Source organism: Protopterus annectens, chromosome 14.part0 (genome assembly GCF_019279795.1).
Source record: "Protopterus annectens isolate FY-2018-M chromosome 14.part0, PAN1.0, whole genome shotgun sequence".
NCBI lineage: Eukaryota > Metazoa > Chordata > Ceratodontiformes > Protopteridae > Protopterus > Protopterus annectens.
In genome coordinates this window covers 668,534,903-668,559,771 of record NC_056748.1, presented here as the reverse complement: position 1 = coordinate 668,559,771, position 24,869 = coordinate 668,534,903, and the positions used below count along the sequence as shown (strand labels likewise).

The window sequence follows — 24,869 nt, the reverse complement described above, 5'->3', positions numbered from 1 at the left end:
TAATTAGCACAAAATTTGAACAACAAATAGCATATAACTTTTCACACTTCTGATAGGACTGTGGGATGCTGCTCACAAACAAGTGACAAAATGATGGAAGAATATAAAAACATTATCTCAGAGGCAGTACAGAAAATCTGTAAACCTTAATTAATAGTATAGTAAAATTGTATCGCAAAAGGTAATTTATTTTTACTGTAGAAAAGGGGATATGTGAGATGTGTGTCCTCTTTTTTAAGTTATTGGTACTACTAGTATACTGGTCGTGTAGTGCGTTTTTTCTGTATATTAGACAGCATCAAAAATTGTGTTATGTGGAGGGATTCAGAAAATTGGGAGCTGGGGTAAATCAAGTCTGAAAATAGGAACATACTTCCAAAAATAGGTATATCATGTCAGTATCATAGCAAAGGTGGGACAAAAGGGGCAGATATCCTTGGCACAAAGTATTAGAGAGCATGATGGACAGGCTAGCTCTGCAGTTTGTTTTGTTTTTTTTTTATAAATAAATTACAGGTATAGAAAGGCACACAAGTTCATCTTTTTTTTTTTCTTTGCTCTTCACTTGAAAAGCTGGGGGCATGATTGACAGAATTACTGTTAGGCAAGTCAGACTTTATTTATTTATTGGTCTTCCTTTCAGAGTTAGGAGTAATGATTGGCTGAAGTTTTTGTAATATCTTGGGATTTTGGCATTGACAGGCAAATCACAAAAGTAAAAGTATATATGCGATACGTCAAAAAATGTCAGAAGGAAAAATAAGTCTACTGTTTCATGACTAAGTAATATAATTAAATAAGTTACTATAGCCTTTAACAATATACAGTGATGTTTAAGAATGCAATTTTTTTATATTTTTTGTAGGAAAATGGACAGAGAAGATATGGTGGACCCCCTCCTGGATGGGAAGGTCCAGCTCCAGAACGAGGCTGTGAAATCTTCATTGGCAAGTTGCCCCGTGATCTGTTTGAAGATGAACTTGTGCCATTATGTGAAAAGGTAGAACCCATACTGGTTTATTTAAAATTGCTGGTGTGTGCAGCTTAATTAAATATACAGTAAAACCAAAGCAAATAATGACATTTACTACACATTATCACTTTCAATGACAGTACAGTATAATAATATTTCTTATAAATGAATTCCTAGGCTAACAGAACATGATGTGGCAGTATGTTTTAATGCAACATTACTGCAGGCACTATATATTGTGAATTAGTCATTATGTGACCTAAAAAGATTGCAAAGATAGACAAATAAACCTCCGGTTTTAACAGAGGGTAGGACATGCCATAAGAATATTAACTGCTCTAAGAAAAAACAAAAGCATCTAAATTATGCCCCATGTGATTTGTTTTCTTTACATTTTTACCTATTTTTGTCACACTTTGTCTCTACTGCTTGCCATTCCTGCTACTTGGTCCATTATTTCTCCATTACTATGGCCAGGGTTGAACAGTAGGTGTCATAATAAAGGTAGTCATGAGGGCTTGTTCATGTTTTTCTGTGGTCTTGCAACCTCATTCACACTTGGCCTTGTAAGGAAAGGGGACATACAATAATCTGCTCCTTGTGAGATGTTCCTTCACTTTAGCAAGGGATACTGCAAGCAGGCTGTTGCATGAACTTTAAAGCATAGGAGGTAGTTTACATGGTAACATTTTAAGAAATCACACCTCCCTGAGCATTAGCATACACCCTACCAGTGAAAAAACGAACAGGTTGAGCCCTTCACATCACTCCTTTCTTGCTTATCTTCTCTATTTCTGGGGCTGCTAATTAATCCTCAGTCTCCTAGGTCACAGACGTGGCTTCATTCCTCTGTGTCACAGATCCAGGAACATTTTTACCATATTATATGCAAACAAAACAAGTTATTCTGTGGATAGCATGGTGGCTCAGAGTCTGCACTTCAATACTGGCTTTTCAATGCATGCATCTTTTTCTTGTACTTATGCAGGTGTTCTTTGGATGCTATGGATTCGTCCTACTTCTCAAAAATATTTTCATTAATGGCTGTGTTTGCATGTGTGCGTCTATGCATGCATGGTTAGAAAGATAAGAAGCATGTTAATCTACTGACAGCTGTTTCTTCACATGCTGAGAAATTGAAGAAAAAGTGCTGAAACAACTTTCTACAACAATGGAGTTTTCCCTTTTCTCTGCTACTGTGCACCCTTGGAGTAGATGTATGTATTGGGGGAGGGGGTCCTCCCACAGTTGCAGGATGGCTCACCCTCTTAAAAAAAAGATTACCTCTGAGATTTCCCAAAACTTTTGATTAAAGTGAATTCAGAACATACTTCTCAATCTCTTAGCACAGGAAATCTAAACAAAGCCTAAAATAACAGGAACGAAAGGCTAAAAATAAGAAAAGATTTTAAATATTACTCTTTCAAACTTAGAAAGTTGCTAGAATAACAGTTTTGTCTTAGCATGCATTTTTGAAAGATATGAAGTCTGAAACTCAAATGCATGCCATTATTTAGTAACTACAATCCTTAGTGACAACACATTTTATGAGGAACAGAACAGAAATATGAGGCAAAAATCTGGACAGTTGAGAAGTATGCTTCAAAATATCAACATGGTTCCAACAGCTAGAAATATATTTTGTGATTTCCCTCGTGGCCTGTGCCAAGGCTGAAACTGGTTTGATAAAAGTCAGTTCATAAAACTGATTAGCCAATAAATAAAATTAAATAAAGACTCAGAAGCTGAGAGTTATTTTTGTATATTTATCTTCCTATCTTTATATTCTGATTTCAGTCCTCTCATTCGTGCTGCAAATAATTGATTCATAAGGCTCCTACTGCAGTACTAAGCAGTCAGTTTGCAGACCATTTCAAACCTAGCAAAAAAAAAAAATTCCCTCCAGCTTCAAGGAGAGCAAGACAAGATGATGCTTGAAGCTACCTCTCCAACTATTTAGGTTAATCTTGAAGGTGGCAAAGGTGCTACTATGCACAACAGTGGAAGTTTGTTCATGAGGTGGTATATAAATTGAAATATGAATCTGTAATGCCATTGCATCTTATTTATCTGTTAATGAAGGTTGAGTCCCTTAAACTGTATTTGAGGTACCATTTGTTTTGCAAATGTATTGGATGATGCAGATGATTGGAACTTTCATGACTCAAAAAGATCCAACCCCTGAAAATGTGGAATTGTATTGCAAAGCTGTAGCTAGATATTCTGGAACTATGTGTGCATCCATAGTCTGGTCCTCCTCCTTCCCCTCTACTCAAAGTTGATGACAAAAAAAAATTGAAGACCAAAACAAAAAAGAAGATATTTTTCATGTTTCACTGCTGCAGTCCTTCAGTCGGTCCAAATACCACAGTCAAGGTTTTGCACGTCGACTGGTGTCGCTTGCTGGGTGACATCAGGTCATCCGAGCTAAAAGTAGAGCAGGTGATGCCATTACCTCAGTCTTTCTTGCCGTGGAGCCCATAGCAGAAGCAATTTGCAACAGTGCCAGTCGGCTGTTTCCAGATTTCGAACTTCAGCTGAAAACATCTAAAGTTAAGTACCCTGTTGGGGATCCTTCCTTTTTCTTGCACTAACCGATGTCCAAAAAATTCGATAACTGCTTCATCTGTGGAAAGCAAATATCACACCGAGACTTCCATTCTTACTGTGTCACTTGCTTAGGTCCAGATCATGACGTACCCCCGCTGTCGGTTTTGTGCCCTCTTTAATGCTAGAACCATTGATCATACAGCTCTGTTTGTACCCAGTTATTTTCATCTAACATCTCCAATTACTGATAGGGTGTCGGTCAGTCAGAAAACCATAGATCTTCCAAAAAACCATAAAGCTAAGGATAGAGCCTTCCAATGACACCACCGCTAAAAGGGTTGTCAGTTCTTTGGAATTCAGTGAGGCACTTTCACAGCCCGTGATGCCCAACTCAATTACTTTGCAGGCCTCTACTGAGACCCTTTCAGAGTCCTGCATGCCGCAGATGACTGCATCATCAAATGAGTCTTTGGCTGTCTCTGCCTCAGTTGAGTCTGGAGCTGCTATGCAGGAACTGGCTTCCGAGGATACCGCTTGCACTTTTCACTTCAAGGCCTTCGCCCTCTCTTCTGACTAACACACCATCTCAGAAGGGATAATCTTCAGGCCAGGCTTAAAGCTACTCCAAAGAAAACAGCAAAACGTCTCCATTCCACTACTCCTCCCCATCCTCAAACTATAATGCCTAAAATGGTGGAGGATCTCATCACTTTCATCCAGGGTAATCAGACCACTCCAGCCAAAAGGTGAAGGGAACCTTCTCCAGACATCTAATCGGATTTAGACTCAGAGGGATATGACTCCTCTGTTTTTGAAGAGGAAAATCCTCTCACTGCTTATGAAGACTCAGATGCAGAAGAATCTATTCCTTCTGCATCACCTCCAGAGGACTCAAACTCAGGACTAACAAAGAACAAAATAGTGGCCCCCCTCAAACACTAGAGCAGGGAGTTCAAAAGCAACCCTGTATGGAAAAAAACTCTTAATGACTACCTTTCCCATCTCTGCCTGTATCCACCACACCAAAAGCTAGGCGGAAGGCTATCCCTATGCAGAGAAAATTGGAACTGTATAACAAACGATCAGTGGGTCTTAAAAATAATTTCTCAGGGCTACAAATTCAATTTCCAAGGACTACCACCTACAAGAGGGTACCCAGACTTTCCTCCAAACTAGTGGTCAGAAGCACTACAACACGTGCAAAACTTAATATCCCTAGGGGCAGTAGAACCTGTACCTCCAGAACAAGTTGCAAAAGGATTCTATTCCACACTATTCCTTGTTCCCAGGAAAGAGAGGACTTGGCGTCCCATCCTGGACTTATCCTTTCTCAATAACTTCCTGGTAATCCCAAAATTTAAAATGCTTACCTTACAACAGCTTCTACCAATGCTGCCAAACAAAGCTTGGATGGTAACCTTAGACCTAAAGGATGCTTACCTGCACATCCCAATAAGGGAATCATGCAGAAAATTCCTGTACTTCAGAGCAGGATCACTACACTTTCAATTCTCTGCTTTGCCCTTTGGCTTGTCTGCTGTTCCCGGGGTATTCACTAAATGTCTAACTCCTGCCATTGCCTTTTGCAGGCAAAACAATGTACATATTTACCCTTACCTGGACGACTGTCTCATTCAGGCAGACTGCAAGAAACTGCTCCTGCAGTGCCTCTCATTTGTAAAAATCCTACTCACCTCTCTGGGGTTCACCATCAAGAAAAGGAAATCAAAACAGACACCTACCAGGAAAATCATATTTCTGGGAGCCTTACTGGACACAGAACAGTAAATGGCCTTTCTGTCCCCAGAAAAACAAAGTTTCCTACTAAAATACTTCACTACTCTGGCCTCCCAAACCCAGCTTTCTACCAGGAAGTTCCTACAAGCTCTAGGGTACTTGGACTCATGCATCCTCCTGGTACCTCTGGCCAGACTACACATATGGAAAATTTAGTGGTACCTAAAGAACCTATGGTCAACACTCACAGCCTCTTGATACCTCCCTGCCTGTGATCCCTTGCACAAGATCCAAGTTTCTCTGGTGGGTCCATGCCTGTGCTCTGAACAAGGTACTTCCATTCACCCTCCGTCCATCAGACCAGACCATAACTATAGATGGTTCGGACATAGCCTGGTGTGCCCACCTTCAAAGACAGATGTGCCCAAGGTCTCTGGGATGCACAAATACTACCCTTGCACATCAACCAAAAGGAAATGATAGCAGTACTCTCTGGCATCCTTCAAACCCTACCTCAAACCAGTAGTTCTTCTCATAAAAACAGAAAACACCACAGTCATGTGGTACAACAACAAACAGGGAGGGACTCAATCTTACCCCCTGTGCAGACTAGCCATGATCCTGTGGATAGCAGCCTCATCCATGGGACCATATCTTATAGCCCAATACATACCAGGCATCAGCAATACCCTGGCAGACCACCTAAGCAGAAACCTGCTGGACCCACATGATTGCCAAATCCACAGAGACATTTTTCTGCAAATAACCACACATGGGGGACCCCCCCAGGCGAACCTCTTTGCCTCTCATTTAAATCACCAAGTACAGAAATTCTGCACCAGGGAGTACCATCACTTGGCCTGGAAGGTCGATGCCCTGACCTTCCCTTGGAATACCCTCTGTGTATGCATTCCCACCTCTACCTCTCATTCCAAAAGTATTAATCAAGATAAGGGGGGAAAACCAAGAACAATACTAATTGCCCTAGATTGGCCCAGACAGCTTTAATGTGCTGCTGCTGCACAGCCTCCCACCCCCCTGGCAGCTACCTCTGATACCTCACATGCTATCCCGGGGGGGGGGGGGCAATGCTGCACCCAGACCTTCAGACACTCAAGTTCTCAGCATGGCTTATTATACCAAAACCAACAAGGAATCTATGCTAAGCAAGCAAGCCTGTGACATCATCACAAAAGCCAGAAGGCCCAGCACCAGAAAATCTTATGCTGGAAAATGGAAAAGATTCTCCTCCTGGAGCCAGTTCAAGAGGGCAGGCATACATCTGCACTCCATTCCTCTTATTCTAGATTATCTTGCTGAGCTTCTTAATAAGGGTCTCTCCTTCTCCTCCATAAAGATCCATGCCTCTGCCATCTCAGCACACTTTGATACAGAACAGCCATTGTTCTCCCGCCCTTTTATCAAACAATTCCTTAAAGGAGCCTCTAATATTAGGCCTCACAGAAGACAGCCCTCCCCAGCCTGGGACCTGAGCTATGTTTTAGAAAAGCTTACTCTGCCTTCCTGTGAGCCTGCAGCATCCTCAGAACTAAAGTACCTCTCTTGGAAGACTGCCTTTCTCCTGGATATTACTTCAGCCAGGAGAGTGTCAGAGCTTCAAGCTTTAATGGCCATTAAGCCATTTATCATCCTCCATGCAGACAGGGTCTCCCTGAGAACTAATCCCTTCTTCATGCCAAAGGTGGTTTTGGATGTTACCCTCAACCAGGCCATCCACCTGCCCACCTTCTTCCCTATCCCTCAGAACAAGGGGGAAATAATACTGTATTCTTTGGATGTGCACAGGCAACTTAGATTTTATCTGGATCATATAAATACATTCAGGAAAACTGACCAGCTCTTGGTCAGCTTTAAAACAGGGGCACAGGGGAAACCAATATCCAAACAGACCATTTCCAAATGGATAGCACACTGCATACAATTTTTCTACTCCTTGCATGGAAAACCACTCCCCAGGACCATCAGAACCCATTCCACTAGGGAAACCTCTACTTCCACAGCATTCCTTAGAGGGGTATCCACCAAGGACATCCTGGAAGCTGCCACATGGACTTCAGTCCACACCTTCACCAAATATTACCATCTGAACCTATTCTCAAAAGCTAGGGCTGGGTTTGCCTTGAAATTCTGTAGGGCATGCTCACCCAATCTTAAGTTTTTATTAACCTTCCACCCTTCTCCTCAGATTTGGGAATCTTCCCAATGGTTAGGACTGCAGCAGTGAAACATGAAGAACATAGTACAGTTGTGTACACTAACCATAAATGTATATGTTCGAGTATGTTCATTGCTGCAATCATGCCTTCCCTCCCTCCTTCTCCCTAATTATTAACATTGGACTTCTTTGGTTGGTTAAGGCAAAAGAAACTGAGGTAATGGTGTCTCCTCCTCTCCTTCATAGCTCGGACAACCTGACGTCACCCAGCAAGTCACAGCAGCATACGTCTCAACCTGGAAACATCAATAATCTGGACAAAGGCCCATGAAAAATAGGTACAAATCTGTACACTGATTAACATAAAATTTGCATACATAATTATGCAACCCCACCTACCCCAATGGATTTGTGAGATACGACTTTCAAACGCAAACTGAAAAAAAGACAACCAAAATATGGCCCCAGACCCTGTAGTAGAGAGTAACCATTTTTTTTTAATGTCTAGCAATGATGTTCAATGGGAAGGGAGAGGATGATGAACCTTAGCATTTTGTTTTTTAGTGACTTGCAGTATGTGGGTTTTTTTGGTAAAAGTAGGGCATGTAATGGTAGGCAGTATTCTAATCTTAGCAAAATAATATTATAGTTTGCTAGGACCTCTAAAAGTCATCCTCCATGGTCTACTGATCAGTGGCATAGCTAGAGTTTGTGCCACCCAGGGATGTCTGAGTTTGCCGCACTTCTCCCCCCCTCACAAAATCATGGTTGAATGGGGGTTCCCTATACACAGCCCTCTCCCTGCAGCCATTCCAATGTCCCATTACTTGGCTATTTTGTCCCATTTACCATAAACACTGTAATGTGCATAATGCTTTACTTCTATAATAATGATTGGATTTAATTTAAAACTTTTATTTTACATTTTATAGCACATACACTAATAGATATCTGCTAAACAGTTTCACAATGAAAACAGACTTAGCATTAAAACTTCTCTGCCCTTGAAACTCACATTAATTGAAACAGCATTGAAACCCACATTCAAAGAAAATGCATCTGGTCAGTAGGGGATAAAGATTACCTTTGGGCTGTTTTCATATCACAGGCCCCTTGCACATGAAACATACATGTGTTCTTTTATATACCTGATTGTATTAAATTATATTCCTTGGATAATACAGCACACTTGTTATTGTGCATTTTAAGTTTACTGTTTTGAACATTTTTCCAATAAGCAATAAAACAAAATGTATGAACCAATAATAACAAAACTGCCCAATTCAGCACATTTCCCTCATAAAAGTCAACTCAAACTTCTGTCATTACAATCCACCAATATCAGTAAATATGCACAATCTCTGCAGAACTAACATTAAAGAGATCTGTAACTAATGAAGAGGTTGCTGCTAGCAAACAAATTTATGATTTCAGCATTTCAACTACAAATAAAGTGCCTGTTGTCCTTGAAGAATAAAATGCCTATGTTACATTAAAAATGATAAGCTGGTAATATTGCAATAGGGAATGGGTGGCAAACTGTACCAGGTTCATAGTTACCAAAGGAGGACATTCTCAGGACTGTAGCATCCACCCCCTTTAAAGTACAACAATGCAGTATAAACAATCCATTTACATACTGTGGGAGTACAACCCACAGCTTTCCATATCAAAAGCAAGTATACTACCTTTTGGGCTTCTGACAAAGCAAGCAGACTTAGCATAAACAGCACTAAAACTTCTCCTCCCCTGAAGCTCTCAGCTCCTTGTAAAAGCCACTTGACACTCAACTATATCTCTCAACTTTGCAGCACAAAAATCCAGAAAAAGACAACATTTATTGGGTGGGGACAAAGGCCCAAAACCAGGGACACATTTTAAACACTGCTTGTATAATCTTAGAAAGTTGCTAAAATACAATGTTTTGCGTTACCATGAGTTTTCTGAAACCCAGGAAGACTGTAACTTAAATGATTATCATTATTTAGTGAATTTAATTTCCATTGATTTGCCAAAAAACACAAATTTCAACAGAAACAGACCAAAAGTATGAGCCAAATATCTAGATATTTAAAAGCTATGGACTCAACTCCTCGAATCACAAGTTGTGATATGGGTAGATAATTCAGGCTCTTGCTTCTTGTACCTAAGGTACAGGGTTTGAGCCTGAGTAACACTAACCACCACGTATATATAACTGGGGTATTTATACACACATGCACACACACCAGTCTTAATTCAATCTACAGCAAAAGTGGCAACTTAATTCCCTTACTTCTAGCACAATGTACATTAGGGTTACCAGCTGTCCCTCTTTGTGAGGGACAGTCCCTCTTTGTGCAAGTGTCCCACAAAAAAGTCCAAAAAAGGCAAATGTCCTGAGAATTTAGGACACAAAATATTCTTTTCTTTAATAGCTGCATTAACCAGTTATGTTGTATCTGAAATACGTGTGTGATGTGAAATAGCATACAGAACGGAAATACTAGAAGAATAAGCATTTATTTTGGCAAAAAAGTGAAATTTTGTCCTTTGCACTGGCCTTGGGTATATTTTGTCCCACATAATCTCACGTTGCTACACAAAATGTCCCACTTTGAGCATTTGAAAAGATGGCAACCCTAATGTACATATGAGTCTTAATTCAATGTACAGCAAAAGTGGCAACTTAATTCCCTTACTTGTAGCACACACAGTATTAAAACACACACAATAGTCTTAATTCAATGTGCTGTAAAAGTGGCAACTTAATTCTTTTACTTGCAGCACACACAGTATTAAAGCAGACTGTATTAATTGTCATCACAAATCTCTTACACACACATTAACAGTAATGAAGCAGCAAAAGTGGCAACTTGCAGCAAAACATACTGCTTAGCAAATTCCATGCACACTGGACCAGCTATGGGATGTTCAGCAGCAAAACGAGTGACAAATTAATTCTCTTAAAGCAGAGAAACTAGCCCTGAAGCTGTATTTAAATTGCATGGGTTCTCGGGAAGAGCAGGGTGACGTCTGTACAACGCATGCACACCAGTCATTGGACCAGGCAGTCTTAAAGAAATATGTCAATAAAATGAAAGTGCACATCTAAAAATAAATCAAAATGAATAAATTGCAGAAGTTTAGCACCGAAACAACACCGGAGTACCACTACCACCTAAACTGCCAGGGATATATCCATTCAAGCAGTCAGCCGGAAATGCATGCACGTGAGCCCTTGAGCTCAATTTCAACAGACTGGCAGAACTGATGTCATTGTACATGTGATGACGTCAGCTCAAAATGTGGAAGAACAAAAATATTTCAAAAAAAGCTGGGAAAATTTGGAAAGGAAGGGGTGCCACTTGGGAATCATAGCACCCCATTATTTGACCCCAAAACCCAGTAAAAACTGAGTGATTCAGTACAGTTGAGAGGTATGGACAGTAGTCATTACACAAAACCTTGACTCTGGTATTCAGACCGACTGAGGGCTACCACAGCATGGATAACCCAATGGTTAAGACTACAGCAGTGAACACACTCGAACATCTACATTTATGACAAGTGTACACAATTGTACTTTCTTCTTTTATCTGTTGAAAACCACTTGGTACCAGTAAATATCACACAGATCAGTGAGGACTTCAGCCCTGAATGTAAATGTAGTGTCAGTATTCTTTTTGGACTGCTGCTACTGCACTATACCAATTAGAGAACACTGAAAAGCTTGGACACTAACTGCAAATGTAGTATCAGCATTCAGAAACTGAATGCCGGTACTACTGATCCCCAACACCTCGGGCATTTGCATCCTTTGTTCCAAAATAGCTTTGCCTTTGTTTTATTGCTACCATAAAAACTTTAAAAGATGAACACAAACATGCCTTGTAAACTGCAGAACCAAATGGAATAACTGTGCAAATTACTGCCAAGACTGCTATCCTTATGGCAGAGAGGAAGTCCTGCTTGTGTTCCTGGGGCTTTGATTCACTTAGTGCTTTCTAGTGGTTGAAACATCAGGTGGAGATGATAGGAGAAAGGATGCATGGATGGCTTACTCTCTTGGTGGAACTGTTACAAGGTCTCACTGCTGTAACAGTTTTCAGAGAATAGGTGCAACTCTAAACTTCCATCAAGATAGTGTGCCGGTTCTAAAAGCAGTGCAATGTAGTGGGGCCAGTATTTGTTTTTGGAAACACATACTGTCAACACTTTGCAAGCCTTGCCCTTGCAATGAGCAGACTGCCCGGCTGTACGAGACTTGCAGAAAGATACAAAAAGCCAACACTGAAGCAGTTGTGATAATACCATACAGGAAATGTACTGCAGTTCCATGACCTGGTGCCTAGTGAGGCAGTGCTTAGTCTGGCAGGAATAAATTGAGCTATAATGTCAAATGACCAAAGAAAGCCCTAATTAGCAAGCTCACGGTTAGTGCATTAAAAGTACATAGCCAAAAACAAATTGTTACCAAAAACTATTTCTACCAAAATTACATTCCTAGTTATTCACTTACAGTGACGCAATCCAGTACCTCCTCCTTGGCATGCACTTTACTATCTTTAATTTAAAGAGCCAAAGAAAACCTACCACCAACTTCTCAGAGCAGCAGAATCCAACAAAAATAAAAGCAAATAATCCAAGAACACTGATGGTCCCAAGGAAGGCACGACTCTCCAGGTTAAAAACTTAATTTATTGTAAGTCATAAGCGCTTTTGCAGCTACTGCTGCTTCATCAAATAACGAACACATTAAACCAAAGCTGTTTTTTAAAACAGAGATGGGAAACAGTATTAAGTCTCATGACCACAGAATTTAAAGAAACACAGCTAAAATCAGTGGCGGCTGGTGACTTCAAATCAAAGGGGGGGCTGCAGGAGACAGCTGAATGGGTGGGGTCAATGGGAATGGGTGTGGCCAATTAGAAAGGGGAGGAGCTATGCTCAAAACCACAGAAACTGTAACTTTAATTAAATACTCTGCCCTGGGTGCCAAACCATCATTATGAGAGTCCAATCAAGGCAAAATGAAGTGTAGAAGAAAAAGCATATTTCAATCCATTGTCTGTATGACAGCTTACTTAATATCTAGATGGAAACAAAAAGGTTGTGAGGCATGAAAAAATAAATTACTTTTTAAATACATTACTGGAATGCTAGTCAAAGTCAAGTATAAGAAAAACAAGTAGCACTCAACTCAAACCACTTCTCCTTGTACTCCAGTTCTAATTATAATTTATATTCAGCTTTATTAAAGTACCAAGTAACATGCTGAAAGTAGCAATCTCTGTGATACCCCCACTTGTAAAAATGTTTCTTATCCAAAAAAGACCTGCTACCTGACAACAACTATCTACTTGTTTCATGGGGAAAACATGATCAAAGTAAAAAATGAAAATCAAACAGGAAACAAGCTCAACATACATTGCTTAAAGGATTACTGCACAGGATTATGGACCAAACATGATAGATTGGCATTCTGTTTAGTTTGCAGGTAAAGCCTGCAATGAGGTCTTAAAATAATGTAATCCTGTTCTTTATTACAAATACTGTCATATGCATTTCAATACCCAAGGCTTATATGTTATCTAGTTATGTAAGTATTCTCTGCATGGCAACAACAGAAAGGTTTTCAGTGTTGGCAGTTCTTTAACAGTATGCTTATTAAAACTTACTTGCATCTTACAATCTCAGACAAGCTTACCAGATGGTCATTAAAGCACTGCTACTTAAACACAGAGCAACAGGCACTTTCTGAAAAATAATAAGCATAAATCAACAGTATAAAATATGACAGAAACCAGAACATTCTGCAAAATCAAGGACAGATGAAAAGCCATTGTAGTACTTGTGTCTACCTTGGATGGGGGGATAGTCTGCACATTTACACTGCATAACTGCTCCTTGCCTTGCTTGGACACATCCAGAGTCACTACATGGGGGAGTGGGGTGCAACAAGTATGTCACAATTTGAAATGTCTCTGGCTAACTACGATGGCCCTGACACATTTCTCATACCTCTCAAACTCAGAGCAAGAAAGCTGGACAAAGCCATACATAGAAGTGGGACAAAGGCCCAAAAATAAGGACAATTTTTAAATATTGCTCCTATAAACTTAGAAAGATAATAGAATAGTAGGTCTTGCATTAGTATAATTTTTCTGAAGAGTATGAAATCTGAAACTGAAATGTCTGTCATTATTTTCTAACTTTAATGATTTGCCACTAATTTGCCAAAAAAAAAACACAATTTTATGAAAAATGGACCAAAAATGTGATTCAAAAACATAAAATAGCCACACAATACAGCTGGGAACCTGCCAAAGAAGGGGCACTTTTTAATATTAGTACTGCTAACTTGAGCAGCTGACAAAATAAAAGAATCTACATGCATTTCTGAAATAAAAGTAATCTATAACTGATTATTACAGTTATTTATTAATTGTAAACCCTCCATGTTTTCTTCCAAAATTGCCATTTTGCGGAGGGATTATTAGGGGATGAGCAACATTTTGAGCCAAAATCTGGGACAGTTGAGAAGTTTGGATATGCCTAATTCTATAAAGTAATTTATTTGCATGTACCTCTCAACCTGTTAATGCAGGAAATCTGGACAAGGTCAAATATATGGGGGGAACATATAAACAGTACTAAAAATTGCTCTTGTATAAACTGAGACAGTTGATCGAATAACAGGTCTTGCTTTAGCATGCATTTTTCTGAAGTTTATGAAGTCTGAAACTCAGTGTCTGTCATTATTTAGTGAATTCATTCCTAAATGATTTGACAGAAAACCACAAATTTTATGAGAAACAAATGAAAAATAAGAAGCAAAAATCTATTCCTTCTGCAAAAATCTGGACAGTTGAGAGGTATAGTTCAGCCGGGGCTGTCTTTGAGTTTGCTGCCCCCCTCCCCCTCACAAAATCATGGTTGAATGGAGCTTTCCCCCCTACAGCCATTCCAATGAACCATTACTTGGCTATTTCACCCCATTTACCATAAACACTAATGTCCATAATGCTTTACTTCTGTGATGATTTGGACTTCATTTAAAAGTTTTATTTTGCATTTTACAGCGCAAACACTAATAGATATCATATCTGCTAAACAAAGCAATGCAGCCTCACAATGACAACAGACTTAGCATTAAAACTTCTCTGCCCTTGAAAACTCACAATCACTGAAACAGCATTGAAACCCACATTCAAAGAAAATACAGTTTGCCTGTGGCAGATTAACTTTAGGTTTGGGCTGTTTTCAAATCATGGGCCCCTTGCACACGAAACATACACATGCTCTTTCATACACCTTCCTGATTGTATTAAATTATATTCCTTGAACAATACAGTTCAGTTTTAGAGGGTGTTTTAAATTTATTGTTTTGAAATTTTTCCAGTAAACAATGAAACAAAATGCATGCACCAGTAATGACAAAACTGTCCAATTCAGAACATTTCCATCATAAAAGTCTACTCAGACTTTTACAGTCCACCAGTATCAGTACATATGCACAATCTCTGAAGAAGTAAAAGTCATCTAAATAATTCCACATTTAAGAGATCTGTAACTAATGAGGAAGTTGCTGCTAGCAAACAACTTTGTATTTCATTGTTTCATCTACAAATAAAGTGCCTGTTACCCTTGAGGAATAAATTGCCTATCTTATACTAAAAAATGATAAGCTAACAATATTGCAATAGGGAATGGATGGCAAACAAATAACAGGTTCATAGTTACTAGGTATCTTCACCAAAAAGGAGTGCAGCATCCACCCCTTTTGCAATACAGTACAGTATCAGTAATGCATCTATCTACTGTGGGAGTAGAACCCACAGCCTTCTGCATCAAAAGCAAGTATACTACCTTTTGTGCTATTAACAATGCAAGCAGACTCAGCATAAGCAGCACTAAACTTTTGCTCCCCTGCAGCTCTCAGCTCCTTGTAAAATCTACTCACTCAGTTGTATCTCTGAACTTTGCAGCACAAAGAAATCTGGAAAAAGCCAAAGTTTATTGTGGGGGGGGGACAAAAGCCCAAAAACCAGGGACACATTTTAAACATTGCTTGTATAATGTTGGAAAGTTGCTAGAATAAAATGCTGTGTTACCACCATACATTTCACTGCCAAGCCTTAAACTCAGGACCCTGTGCAAAACAGTCAGAGCAACATACCACTATGCCAAATCAGCTGTTTTGTGAAAGAGGAAGACGGAAACCTAAATGGCTACCATTTAGTGAATTCAGTTCTCACCATAGCACAGTTGTCAACCTCTTAGCAAGCACAAAACACCTGAACAAAGCCAATAATGGGTGAAATCAGCCCCCAAACATTCAGTGAATTCAGTTCTCACCATAGATCGCAACCTCTTAGCAAAAAACACCCAGACAAAGCCAGTAATGGGAGAATATAGCCCCCAAACATATTTAGTGAATTCAGTTCTTACCATAGCTCTCAACCTTAGCACAAAACCTGGATGAAGCCAATAATGGGGGAATACAGTCCCAAAAATAGGGACACATTTCAAATATCCATCTTATACACTTAGAAAATTGCTAGAATAAAAGCTTTTGTGTTACCATGCACTTTCTGAAGAATATGAAGTCTGACATTCAAATGCGTGTCATTTTTAACATTTGTTAACCAGGAAAGTCTGACTTGGAACAAAAGCTAATTTTTAGTAAAGGCCCAGGGAGAAACACTCCAGACAGACACATGTCTTTGTAAGATGGGAGGACACTAGAGAAAACAAAAACAGGGAGGGCATACAGACTCCACACAGAAGGTAAGGCACCACAGCCAAGAATCAAACCAGAGAACATGTAGCTGTCAGGCAACAATGCAACCACTGCACCAATGGATTACTGGCTTTGCAAGGACACAAAAATACAGAAACCACAGATTTTATGAGGAACAGAACAAGTATGAGGGAAAAATCTGCAACATTTTTACAAATGGTGGTTGGTAGGGAATTCAGGCTCTTGCCACCTGGGCCCAAGGTACAGGGTTCAAGCCTTATTCTCTACCCATCAACACCTGGGGCATCACACACACAGACACACACAGACACACACAGACACACACACACACACACACACACACACACACACACACACACACACACACACACACACACACACACACACACACACACACACACACACACACACACACACACACACACACACCCCCTACCTGGGACTGGTCTGTTCGTTGCAGCACTAAGTCCTTCCTTGCACTAGAAAGCCCGCGAGATGTCCTTGCCCGATGAGATTCCCAGCCCCTTTCCAGTGACAGTCTATGCAGTTACAACTGCATAGACTTCTGGGATCTCTGCACTTGAATGCTTCTTAATCCAGTCTGCTGCTGAGACAGTCTGTGTATGCTCCAGACTTGTTCAGCAGCAGTCTGGATATTGGAAATGCTGCTAGAGTGCATGCGTGAATGTCCGCTACTTGCGATCATTTTTTATTTTCTTTCTTTGTATTTTATTTTACTTTCTTTTTTTTACAGCTGGGGGGCTTCAGTCCAGCAGTCCAATAGCATGGGCTGCCCCTGGCTAAAATATATCCTATTTAAACAGCACATAAAAACATGCACATATAAATGCAATATAAAAACTATACAAACATGTTTCATAAAAATTCCTATAAGCAGGTAAAAATTCTGATTTAGCTAACAAGGAAATAAACATATATAATTGCAGATGCAAAGGCAAATACTCTCATCTGGCTAGTAGTCTTGACTTCAGTTTGGGTTTCATGGGTACAAACTCATTCAACCCATGCCCAAAATCTCCCCTCAGTCTGATAATCTATTTAGCTTCCATCTGTTCAGTTTGATTCCTTATATCTCCACCCCTTTTGGTCTCAAAACTCTAGCAATAACAAGAAATTTGAAGTATATAATAAACATTGTCCTTTATTCTCTGCCTTAAAGCCCTATCAGTCCTTCCTATATAACATTTGGAACATTCCTTACAGTGGGCTAAATAAACAACATGTTCTGTACTGCAAGTAGCAAATATAAAACTCATAATCCCTTTTTTGGTCTGGATGTGTAAAATTTTGCACTGCTATCAATGTATGAGCACACTGAATACGTCTCTTAATAACATTAATATAGGAAGAAACATCAGAAGAATAATATAGTTTATAGTCCTTTATTTTATCCTTCATTGCCTGATGTGTCCTTCTAGAAAAATAAGGTTTGACTATGCTAGATCGAAAAGACTGAACCTCACACCTATGTTCCTTAAAATATTATGTGTATCATAACCTCTATCAGGGCAGCACACTGAACACCTACCAGAAGGCAGCGTAGCTTTGTTTTTATGCTGCACAGAATCCATGATGGGGTAACAAAGCTTCCTTTCAATGATTTCATATTTCTAAAAAGGAATCCGGGAGTAGTGTCTCTCAACTTACAGATATCATGGTCCAATGTTATAATTCCCCAGTGTCTGTATAACATTCATATAGGAAGAAACATCAGAAGAATAATATAGGGGAACCTTAAGTTTATAGTCCTTTATTTCATCCTTCATTGCCTGATGTGTTCCTTAAAATATTATGTGTATCATAACCTCTATCAGGGCAGCCGCAGTGGTGCAGTGGTTAGCACTGTCACCTCACAGCAAGAGGTTCTCTGGTTCAATCCTTGGCTGGGGTGCCTTCTGTGCGGAGTCTGCATGTCCTCCCTATGGTCATGTGGGTTTCTTCCAGGTGCTCCAGTTTCCTCACATATTCCAAAGACATGCTGTACATGGATTGGACACATTAAATTGGCTGTAGGCGTGAGTGCGTGCATGTGTGTCCCTTCTGTGGAAGGTTGGGCGCCGGGCTGGCAACTCAACATTGTAAAACCCCACTGCCAATCATGAGCAGACAGGTGATCTGCTGTGGTGACCCCTAATTGGGAAAAGTTGAAAGAAGAAGAAGAAGAAGATCATAACCTCTATCAACCAGTTCAGTGTGTAAAATATTAAGTTGGTTGTCAAAATCACTGTCCCGAACATTAAGCCTAGAAGCTCTAAATATTTGATTCCTGACAACATTCTGAAAAATGTGGGGAGGTGCATGCTGTCTCTAGCTAATAAATGATTAACATGACAAGACTTCCTATATAATCTGGTAAATAACCTCCCATCACCATCCATCTCTACAGTGACATCCAAAAAATCTATTTTACTAGAGGACACATCAGTGGGTTGATCAGTGTTCTTGGAGCATTAATTTAAAACTAGAAGAAGGTTTACATTTTGTGTAACTTGTCACTATACCTCTGCTAAATGATTTGAATAGTTTTATTTCACTTAAGGGAAAGAGAATGAAATGGAATATACATTCCTTATTGAACTCTATTAAATGTGAATTATTCCATTAAATCTTGTTTCAGATATTTTAGGAAATGCTTTACACCTGTTACAAATATCAGGTCAGCAGGCTTACCCTACAATCGCTTTTTTACTGGGTGAAGAAAAGGTCTTTCATAAGATTATGCAGTGGTATATTTTATCCAGTTTAATATTTATGGGCTTTACTGACTTTATTAAACATACTGCGGTGGTGGTGCTGCGGTAGCGTTGTCGCCTCACAGTTAGACGTTGCCCGTTCGATTCTCAGTTTGAGCGTCTTCTTTGTGGCAACATGTGTGAATGGGTGTTCCTTCGTTGAAGGTTGTGCGTTAGGCCCGGCAAGCCAGTACGTAAAAATCTACTGCCAATCATTAGTGGACCGTAGTTCCACTGTGGCGACCCCTAACCGGGAAAAGCCAAAAGACACAAACAAACTGACTTTATTAAACATATTAAGCAATTTTAAAATGTTTTCTATGGCAACTTAGAATGAAATGTGAATGACTCAGAATGTTTCCATGTAGTAGAAAGGTATAGATGTCCACTCTTGTCCATCTTTTTAAGCTTTTTATAAAATCAGTCATTCTCTGTATATGAGTTTACAAGTCAGTTAGTTAATTAATTAGAATCTGGGAAGTGGCTAACTTTGTTAATGCACATTAAAGGAATAACTGTAGGAAAATACACATCTCTGAAGAAACAAGGAAGAAGAAAATAATGCCTATAATTATCATCCCTAAGGTGAATTTTGTCACTACGCAACTCTCTGTCAAGTGTTAAACTCATGAAACAGATTTTATGAGACCGTAGCAGATAATTTTATAGCTTTGCCTAAGATTTTTAGAAAACACAGTTACTAAAAAATGCACATATACATTAGCAAGTTTTATAGGTCTAGGTCCATATATTATATATTATTAAGACATACAATTATAGAGTTTGCAGCTTTCACATATATGCAACTTAGCTTTTGAGTAATCAAATAAAACATTCAGAAAGAAGAATATTTTGACTTTTTAATAATAACAAGCAAAACTTGCATGGGTTCCACACTCAGGGCAGTTAAAAAATATAGATGTTTATTGAAAATATAAAAAACAATTCCCAAATACTAACAGATTCAAGTTAAGCACTTTCGATCATTCACCAGAACTTCTTCAGAACTGAAATTGCTTAAAACAAGCCCACCATTTTTAAAAACCTTAATCAACAGTAATTAACCATAACTGACCATCAATTAAATATGTTCCCATTTCTTTTAAAGAAACATATTTCAAAGACTGTTATTCTTTTTACAAAACAGTACAACTACCCTCATAACAAGTAATTTTCATAATCTCAGATTAAAATGTGTAACTAAAATCTTAACAGCTATAATTTAGCTGATCTCATTTTAAGCACTGAATTGATATAACCAAAATCATTGAAACCAGGTTTCGTTGTAGCATCCAGTCTCAATTGCCAAAGCAGCTCCTTGTACTCTAATCTCCCCCACACACACACACACACACTGTTGTCCAGGTGGACAACTTCCAGTATACCAAAGTTAAATCTTTTAAATCCCTCACATACAATTGAGTGCCTATATAAAGCATTATTGCAGTTAGCTTTCCTCAAATTGTATAAGTGTTCATATATCCTCTTAGAGAGTGACCGTGAACAATACAAGCCAGACAATTACTGTCTTTATAAAGGGGACTGTAATTCACAGGGATTAGTGTACATGGCACTCTGTGGTAGATGTCTTTCATTTTATGTTGGAAAGACTGAAAAGAAATTCTTCTTTTCTTGGACCACTATATCCTGTTTTCTAGCATTTATTTTGATATTGGGTGATCCCATGTGATGTAAACTTCATCATTTTCTATGATTCTTTGTGGCTCATGTTTCCAGTGTTTTTCAGCCACTTCAATACCATAATATCTGCACAATCTCCAGTGTAACAGTCTCGCCACATTATTATGGCTTTCAGTATACGGTCCCTCTGCCATTAGTGTGTCACAACCAGCAACAAGGTATGTGACTGTTTCCTGTTCGGTTTTACAAAACCTACATATGTCTGTTTCTCCCACATGTTCAATGGACTTTGTAAACCAGCGTGTATGTAGCCCAGTATCTTGGGTTGCCAATATTAACCTTTCATTTCTTGATTTGAATTCGCCTTTCTTTAACCTTTCCTGCATTTCTTCTTGATCAACATCAGGCTCTTCTAGAAGTTTTCTATACTTGCAACTATATTTATGTTTTTTCCACATTTCTTGCCTTCTCATCTGGTCCTTCACCTTATATTCTTTCTTTTGTTTTTTGGCACATTCAGTTGCTGCCTGGTTTTTATCCACTTCTGGTTTGATTTCCATTCCTGCTTGATATCGATATGCTTCTGCTAAATTAAGCAGAGATGTCATCTTAGATTTATTCTCCTCATGTTTCAAAACTTTCACTACATTTGGATCTTGTGAGGTCAGTAGATATGTGTGGAGTCCCATGATTGCAGATCTATACATGTAATCAATTTCAAGGAGGCCCATCCCTCCTTCAGAATGGGGAATATATAATCTTGGTATACATTGATTTTTGTAAATTATTTGGTAAGCAGGAAGCATCCTTCTTGTTTTAATATCCAGTCTATCCATCACTTTTTGGGGCCAGTCAATCACTCCAAAACTATAAGTTAGTACAGGAAAAGCAAATTGATTTATAGCTTGGATCTTGTTCCTAGATGTAAATGCTGTTTTCTGGATTAATTTAAGTCTTCTAAAGTACCCCTTACTGAGTTTTATTTGCATTTTTTCATGTTTTATTGCTGATACTTCATCAGTTTCCAAGTATTTATGCATTCCCTCTTGTTCAAGTTCTTTTCTATCACATTCTTGTCCTAAACTGATGTTTTCCTGGTGTGGCAGTTTTCCTTTCTTAAAGGTTGCTTTTGCACATTTATCAAGACCAAATGACATTCCATTATCATCTGAAAAAGTTTTGACAACCTGCAGCTGTGTTTTCAGTTCCTCATCTGATGAGCTACACAGTTTTAAATCATCAACAAAGAAAAGATGAGAGGCCATTAGACTTTGTTGTTTTCTAGGAGCCAAATTGTAGCCATAGCCTAAGCTGTTAAGTAAACAACTTAATGGATTAATGGCAAGGCAGAATAGCAATGGTGACAAAGAGTCACCCTGGAATATCCCCTTTGAATTTTTATCCCTGGGATAATAATCTGTCCTTTATCATGGCTTAATTGCAAAGTTTTCTGCCACTGTTTCATAGTTACTGTAATGTAGTCAATCAGTCTAGGCTATATCTTATACATTTTAAGGGCTCTTTTATCCATGAATGTGGGATATTATTAAATGCTTTTTTGTAGTCAATCTATGCCATATTTAGATTCTTCCCCTTCTTACAGTTCTCCACTATAACTTTGTTTAACAACAAATGATCCTTTGTTCCATATGACTTTCTTTTATTACCCTTTTGTTCTACTGCCATAATTAAGTTTGCTTCTAAATAACTATAAACTCTGTCGGCATCAATTCTCATGTATAGTTTATACGTCATTGGAAGACAAGTTATTGGTCTATAATTTTTAGGGTAGCTTGCTGGTTCACTCTAAAGAGCATTGTTTTTCCTGTTGTTAACCAGTGCAGTGTGTGTTCGGGGTGTGCATATAAATAGCTCTTACTTATGGCTAAATTCTCATGAAAAGAAGTTAATACTTTAAGCCAAAAGTTAGGTACTGCATCTGGGCCTGGAGTTTTCTAGTTAGAGGCTTTTCTCAACTTTGTTTCAATCTCTCTGGCTGTTACTTCATCCCATTTCATATCCTGTACCTTTAAACTTCTTATTCCTTCTTTTACTTCTTCTGTCCATTTAGCATTGTTATGTTCCACAGGACCTTCATAGACACTTCTCCAAAATGTATCTAATTCCTCTTTTTTTGGTGGTCTTTCAATTCCTTTTACTTATTTCCCAGTTCTCTATAAAACATTTTGGGTAATCAATAAATTGCTTATTTTGTGCTTTTCCTTTATATTTATCTTCATATCTTCGAAGTCGTTTTGCCTGTTTTGAAAATTTTTAGTTTATCTCCAGTAGTGCATAATAGAGCCTGGTATGTTCTAATACTGCACATTGCTTTTATCACATCTATCTTTCTTAGTATTTTTGTTGCTCTATTCCCTCTTCTATAATCTTCTAACAATGGCACTTCTTGTCTTAGCTGCTTTATAGTTTTCTCTTTTCGATATTTCCATGATGGTATTTGCTTTTGCCCTCTCTTTTCCATCACTACCCTGTGTTCCTGTGGTAGAACTTTATCAGTTATTAATTAGCAGCACAGTAATATATTCTGTTTACTTCTGTTATATCACATGAATCTCTATGGACAGTCCTAATTACTGTGTTCATTTGTTTTATCAAGCTTCTGACTTTTGGGGTTTTATTAACCTTCTGCAGTCTATTTTTCTCATTGATCTTGATATATCTGTCTTTGTCTATTAAATCAAGCAACTCTTCTTTTAACTCATTTTCTTCCATACTGAGAGCACATCCCTTGTTTTCCATTTCCTGTGGGCATTCTATAGAAAGTTCTAATCATCTTCCTGTAGCACATTCTCTTCAATTTCATCCTGTGTCATCTGTTGTTCTGTCATATGGGAACTCACTGGCCTATCACTCCTCAACATTGACTGCATCAGTTTCCACAGTTTCCTGTTCCTTTCCTTGCTGTCTAGCTTCAAATGAACGTTTATACTGGTTTCCTGTGGAAGGCTCTAAAATATCTTGATATGGCACCTGATCAATTGCTTTCTGTTCCACTGCTTTCCCCTTAATTTGGATATCCATTGCTCTATCCTTTTGTGGTGCTTTCTGTATTTGATTTACTATACTGAATCCTTCTCTTTGCAACTGTTCCATAACCTCAGTTTCTATTTCTTTGACGTCTCCATTACTAATCTATTTTTCTACTTTTCCTCTTATTCTTCTTATTTTTTTGTATTGTAAAGTTTTCCATATCCAGATTCCTTTCCCTATATTTATTTTTCAAATATCTTTGGTGCTGCTCTTTTTGTATTGGTTAGTTTTGCTTTCTCCTTTGCATAAATATTACACCATATTAAATCTCTTTTCCTTTCCCCTGTCCATATTTCTTCTTCACATGTCTCCTAATCTTCTTGCTTTTCCTTATTCTGGGGACTCACTCCATCATGCTGTGATGTAGTCTATTTTAGACCTTCTACATTAACAGACTGAGTGAATCATATGCTGGGTTCACTCCACATATTATTAGCTTTTACTTTTAATGCAAGTTTCAGTTCATATTTAGCTTTGGTCATTCTGCTAGATCACTGTTGATCTTTCTAAATACATCTTTATTTCGGGTAGACTTGTTATTGGACATTAAATCATTTTTTTCTCTTGTTAAAGAGATCATTTATAGTAGTGGACCACCAATGTGGCTTATTTTTCAATTTCCTATTATGTTTGGTTCAAGTGAGGACTACAGGATATATACATTTTTCATATGTGAGTAGAGTTCAGATGAAAAAATAACTGAAACTTCATAGGGAGTAGGGGCAGTGCAGATAAACTCCAATAGCTCATCACAAAATGTATTCAAGTATGTACAATTAAAGTCCTTGAATTCATAATTGTTAACTGTTGTGTGTTTAGTGGCTTAAAATAAGACGGTTTCTGGTTAGCAGTCTGAATTACTGAGGGATGGAGATATTAATAGCTTAATACACTTGGAATCAGTATTGGTGAGGACCATGTCAAGAACATTCTGACCTCTTCTGTGCTGGTTAACCATTTGATCTAAAGAGTAATCTTTTACTCATTTAGGAATCTTTGGGTGTGCCCAACATTAGCATAGCAGATTCACTAGTTAATTGAAGGATAACCAAAATCATCCAATGTAAAGCTATTTTTGACAAATGCAGTTCAAATTTTTTTGGAGAATCATTTGCAGCATTTTGAAAAATAAAAAATCTCTTAAGATCTATGTTAAGCTCAGAGCTCAACCTACTGGTTTGATTAACATAAAGCTATTTGGACATGTGTCTAAACAAATTTAGTTCATTAACTAGCTTTAGG

At 38.5% G+C, this 24,869-nt stretch overlaps 1 protein-coding gene across 2 annotated transcripts in view; it reads left to right on the top strand.

The window, feature by feature from the left end:
* Positions 1–24,869, top strand: part of A1CF (APOBEC1 complementation factor) — a 605,281-nt gene that overhangs the window by 323,888 nt on the left and 256,524 nt on the right. For both annotated transcript variants that reach the window (XM_044056418.1, XM_044056417.1), the window contains exon 3: positions 866–1,000. In XM_044056418.1, coding sequence (XP_043912353.1) covers positions 866–1,000 — 135 coding nt within the window. The remainder of the gene's footprint in view (positions 1–865; positions 1,001–24,869) is intronic.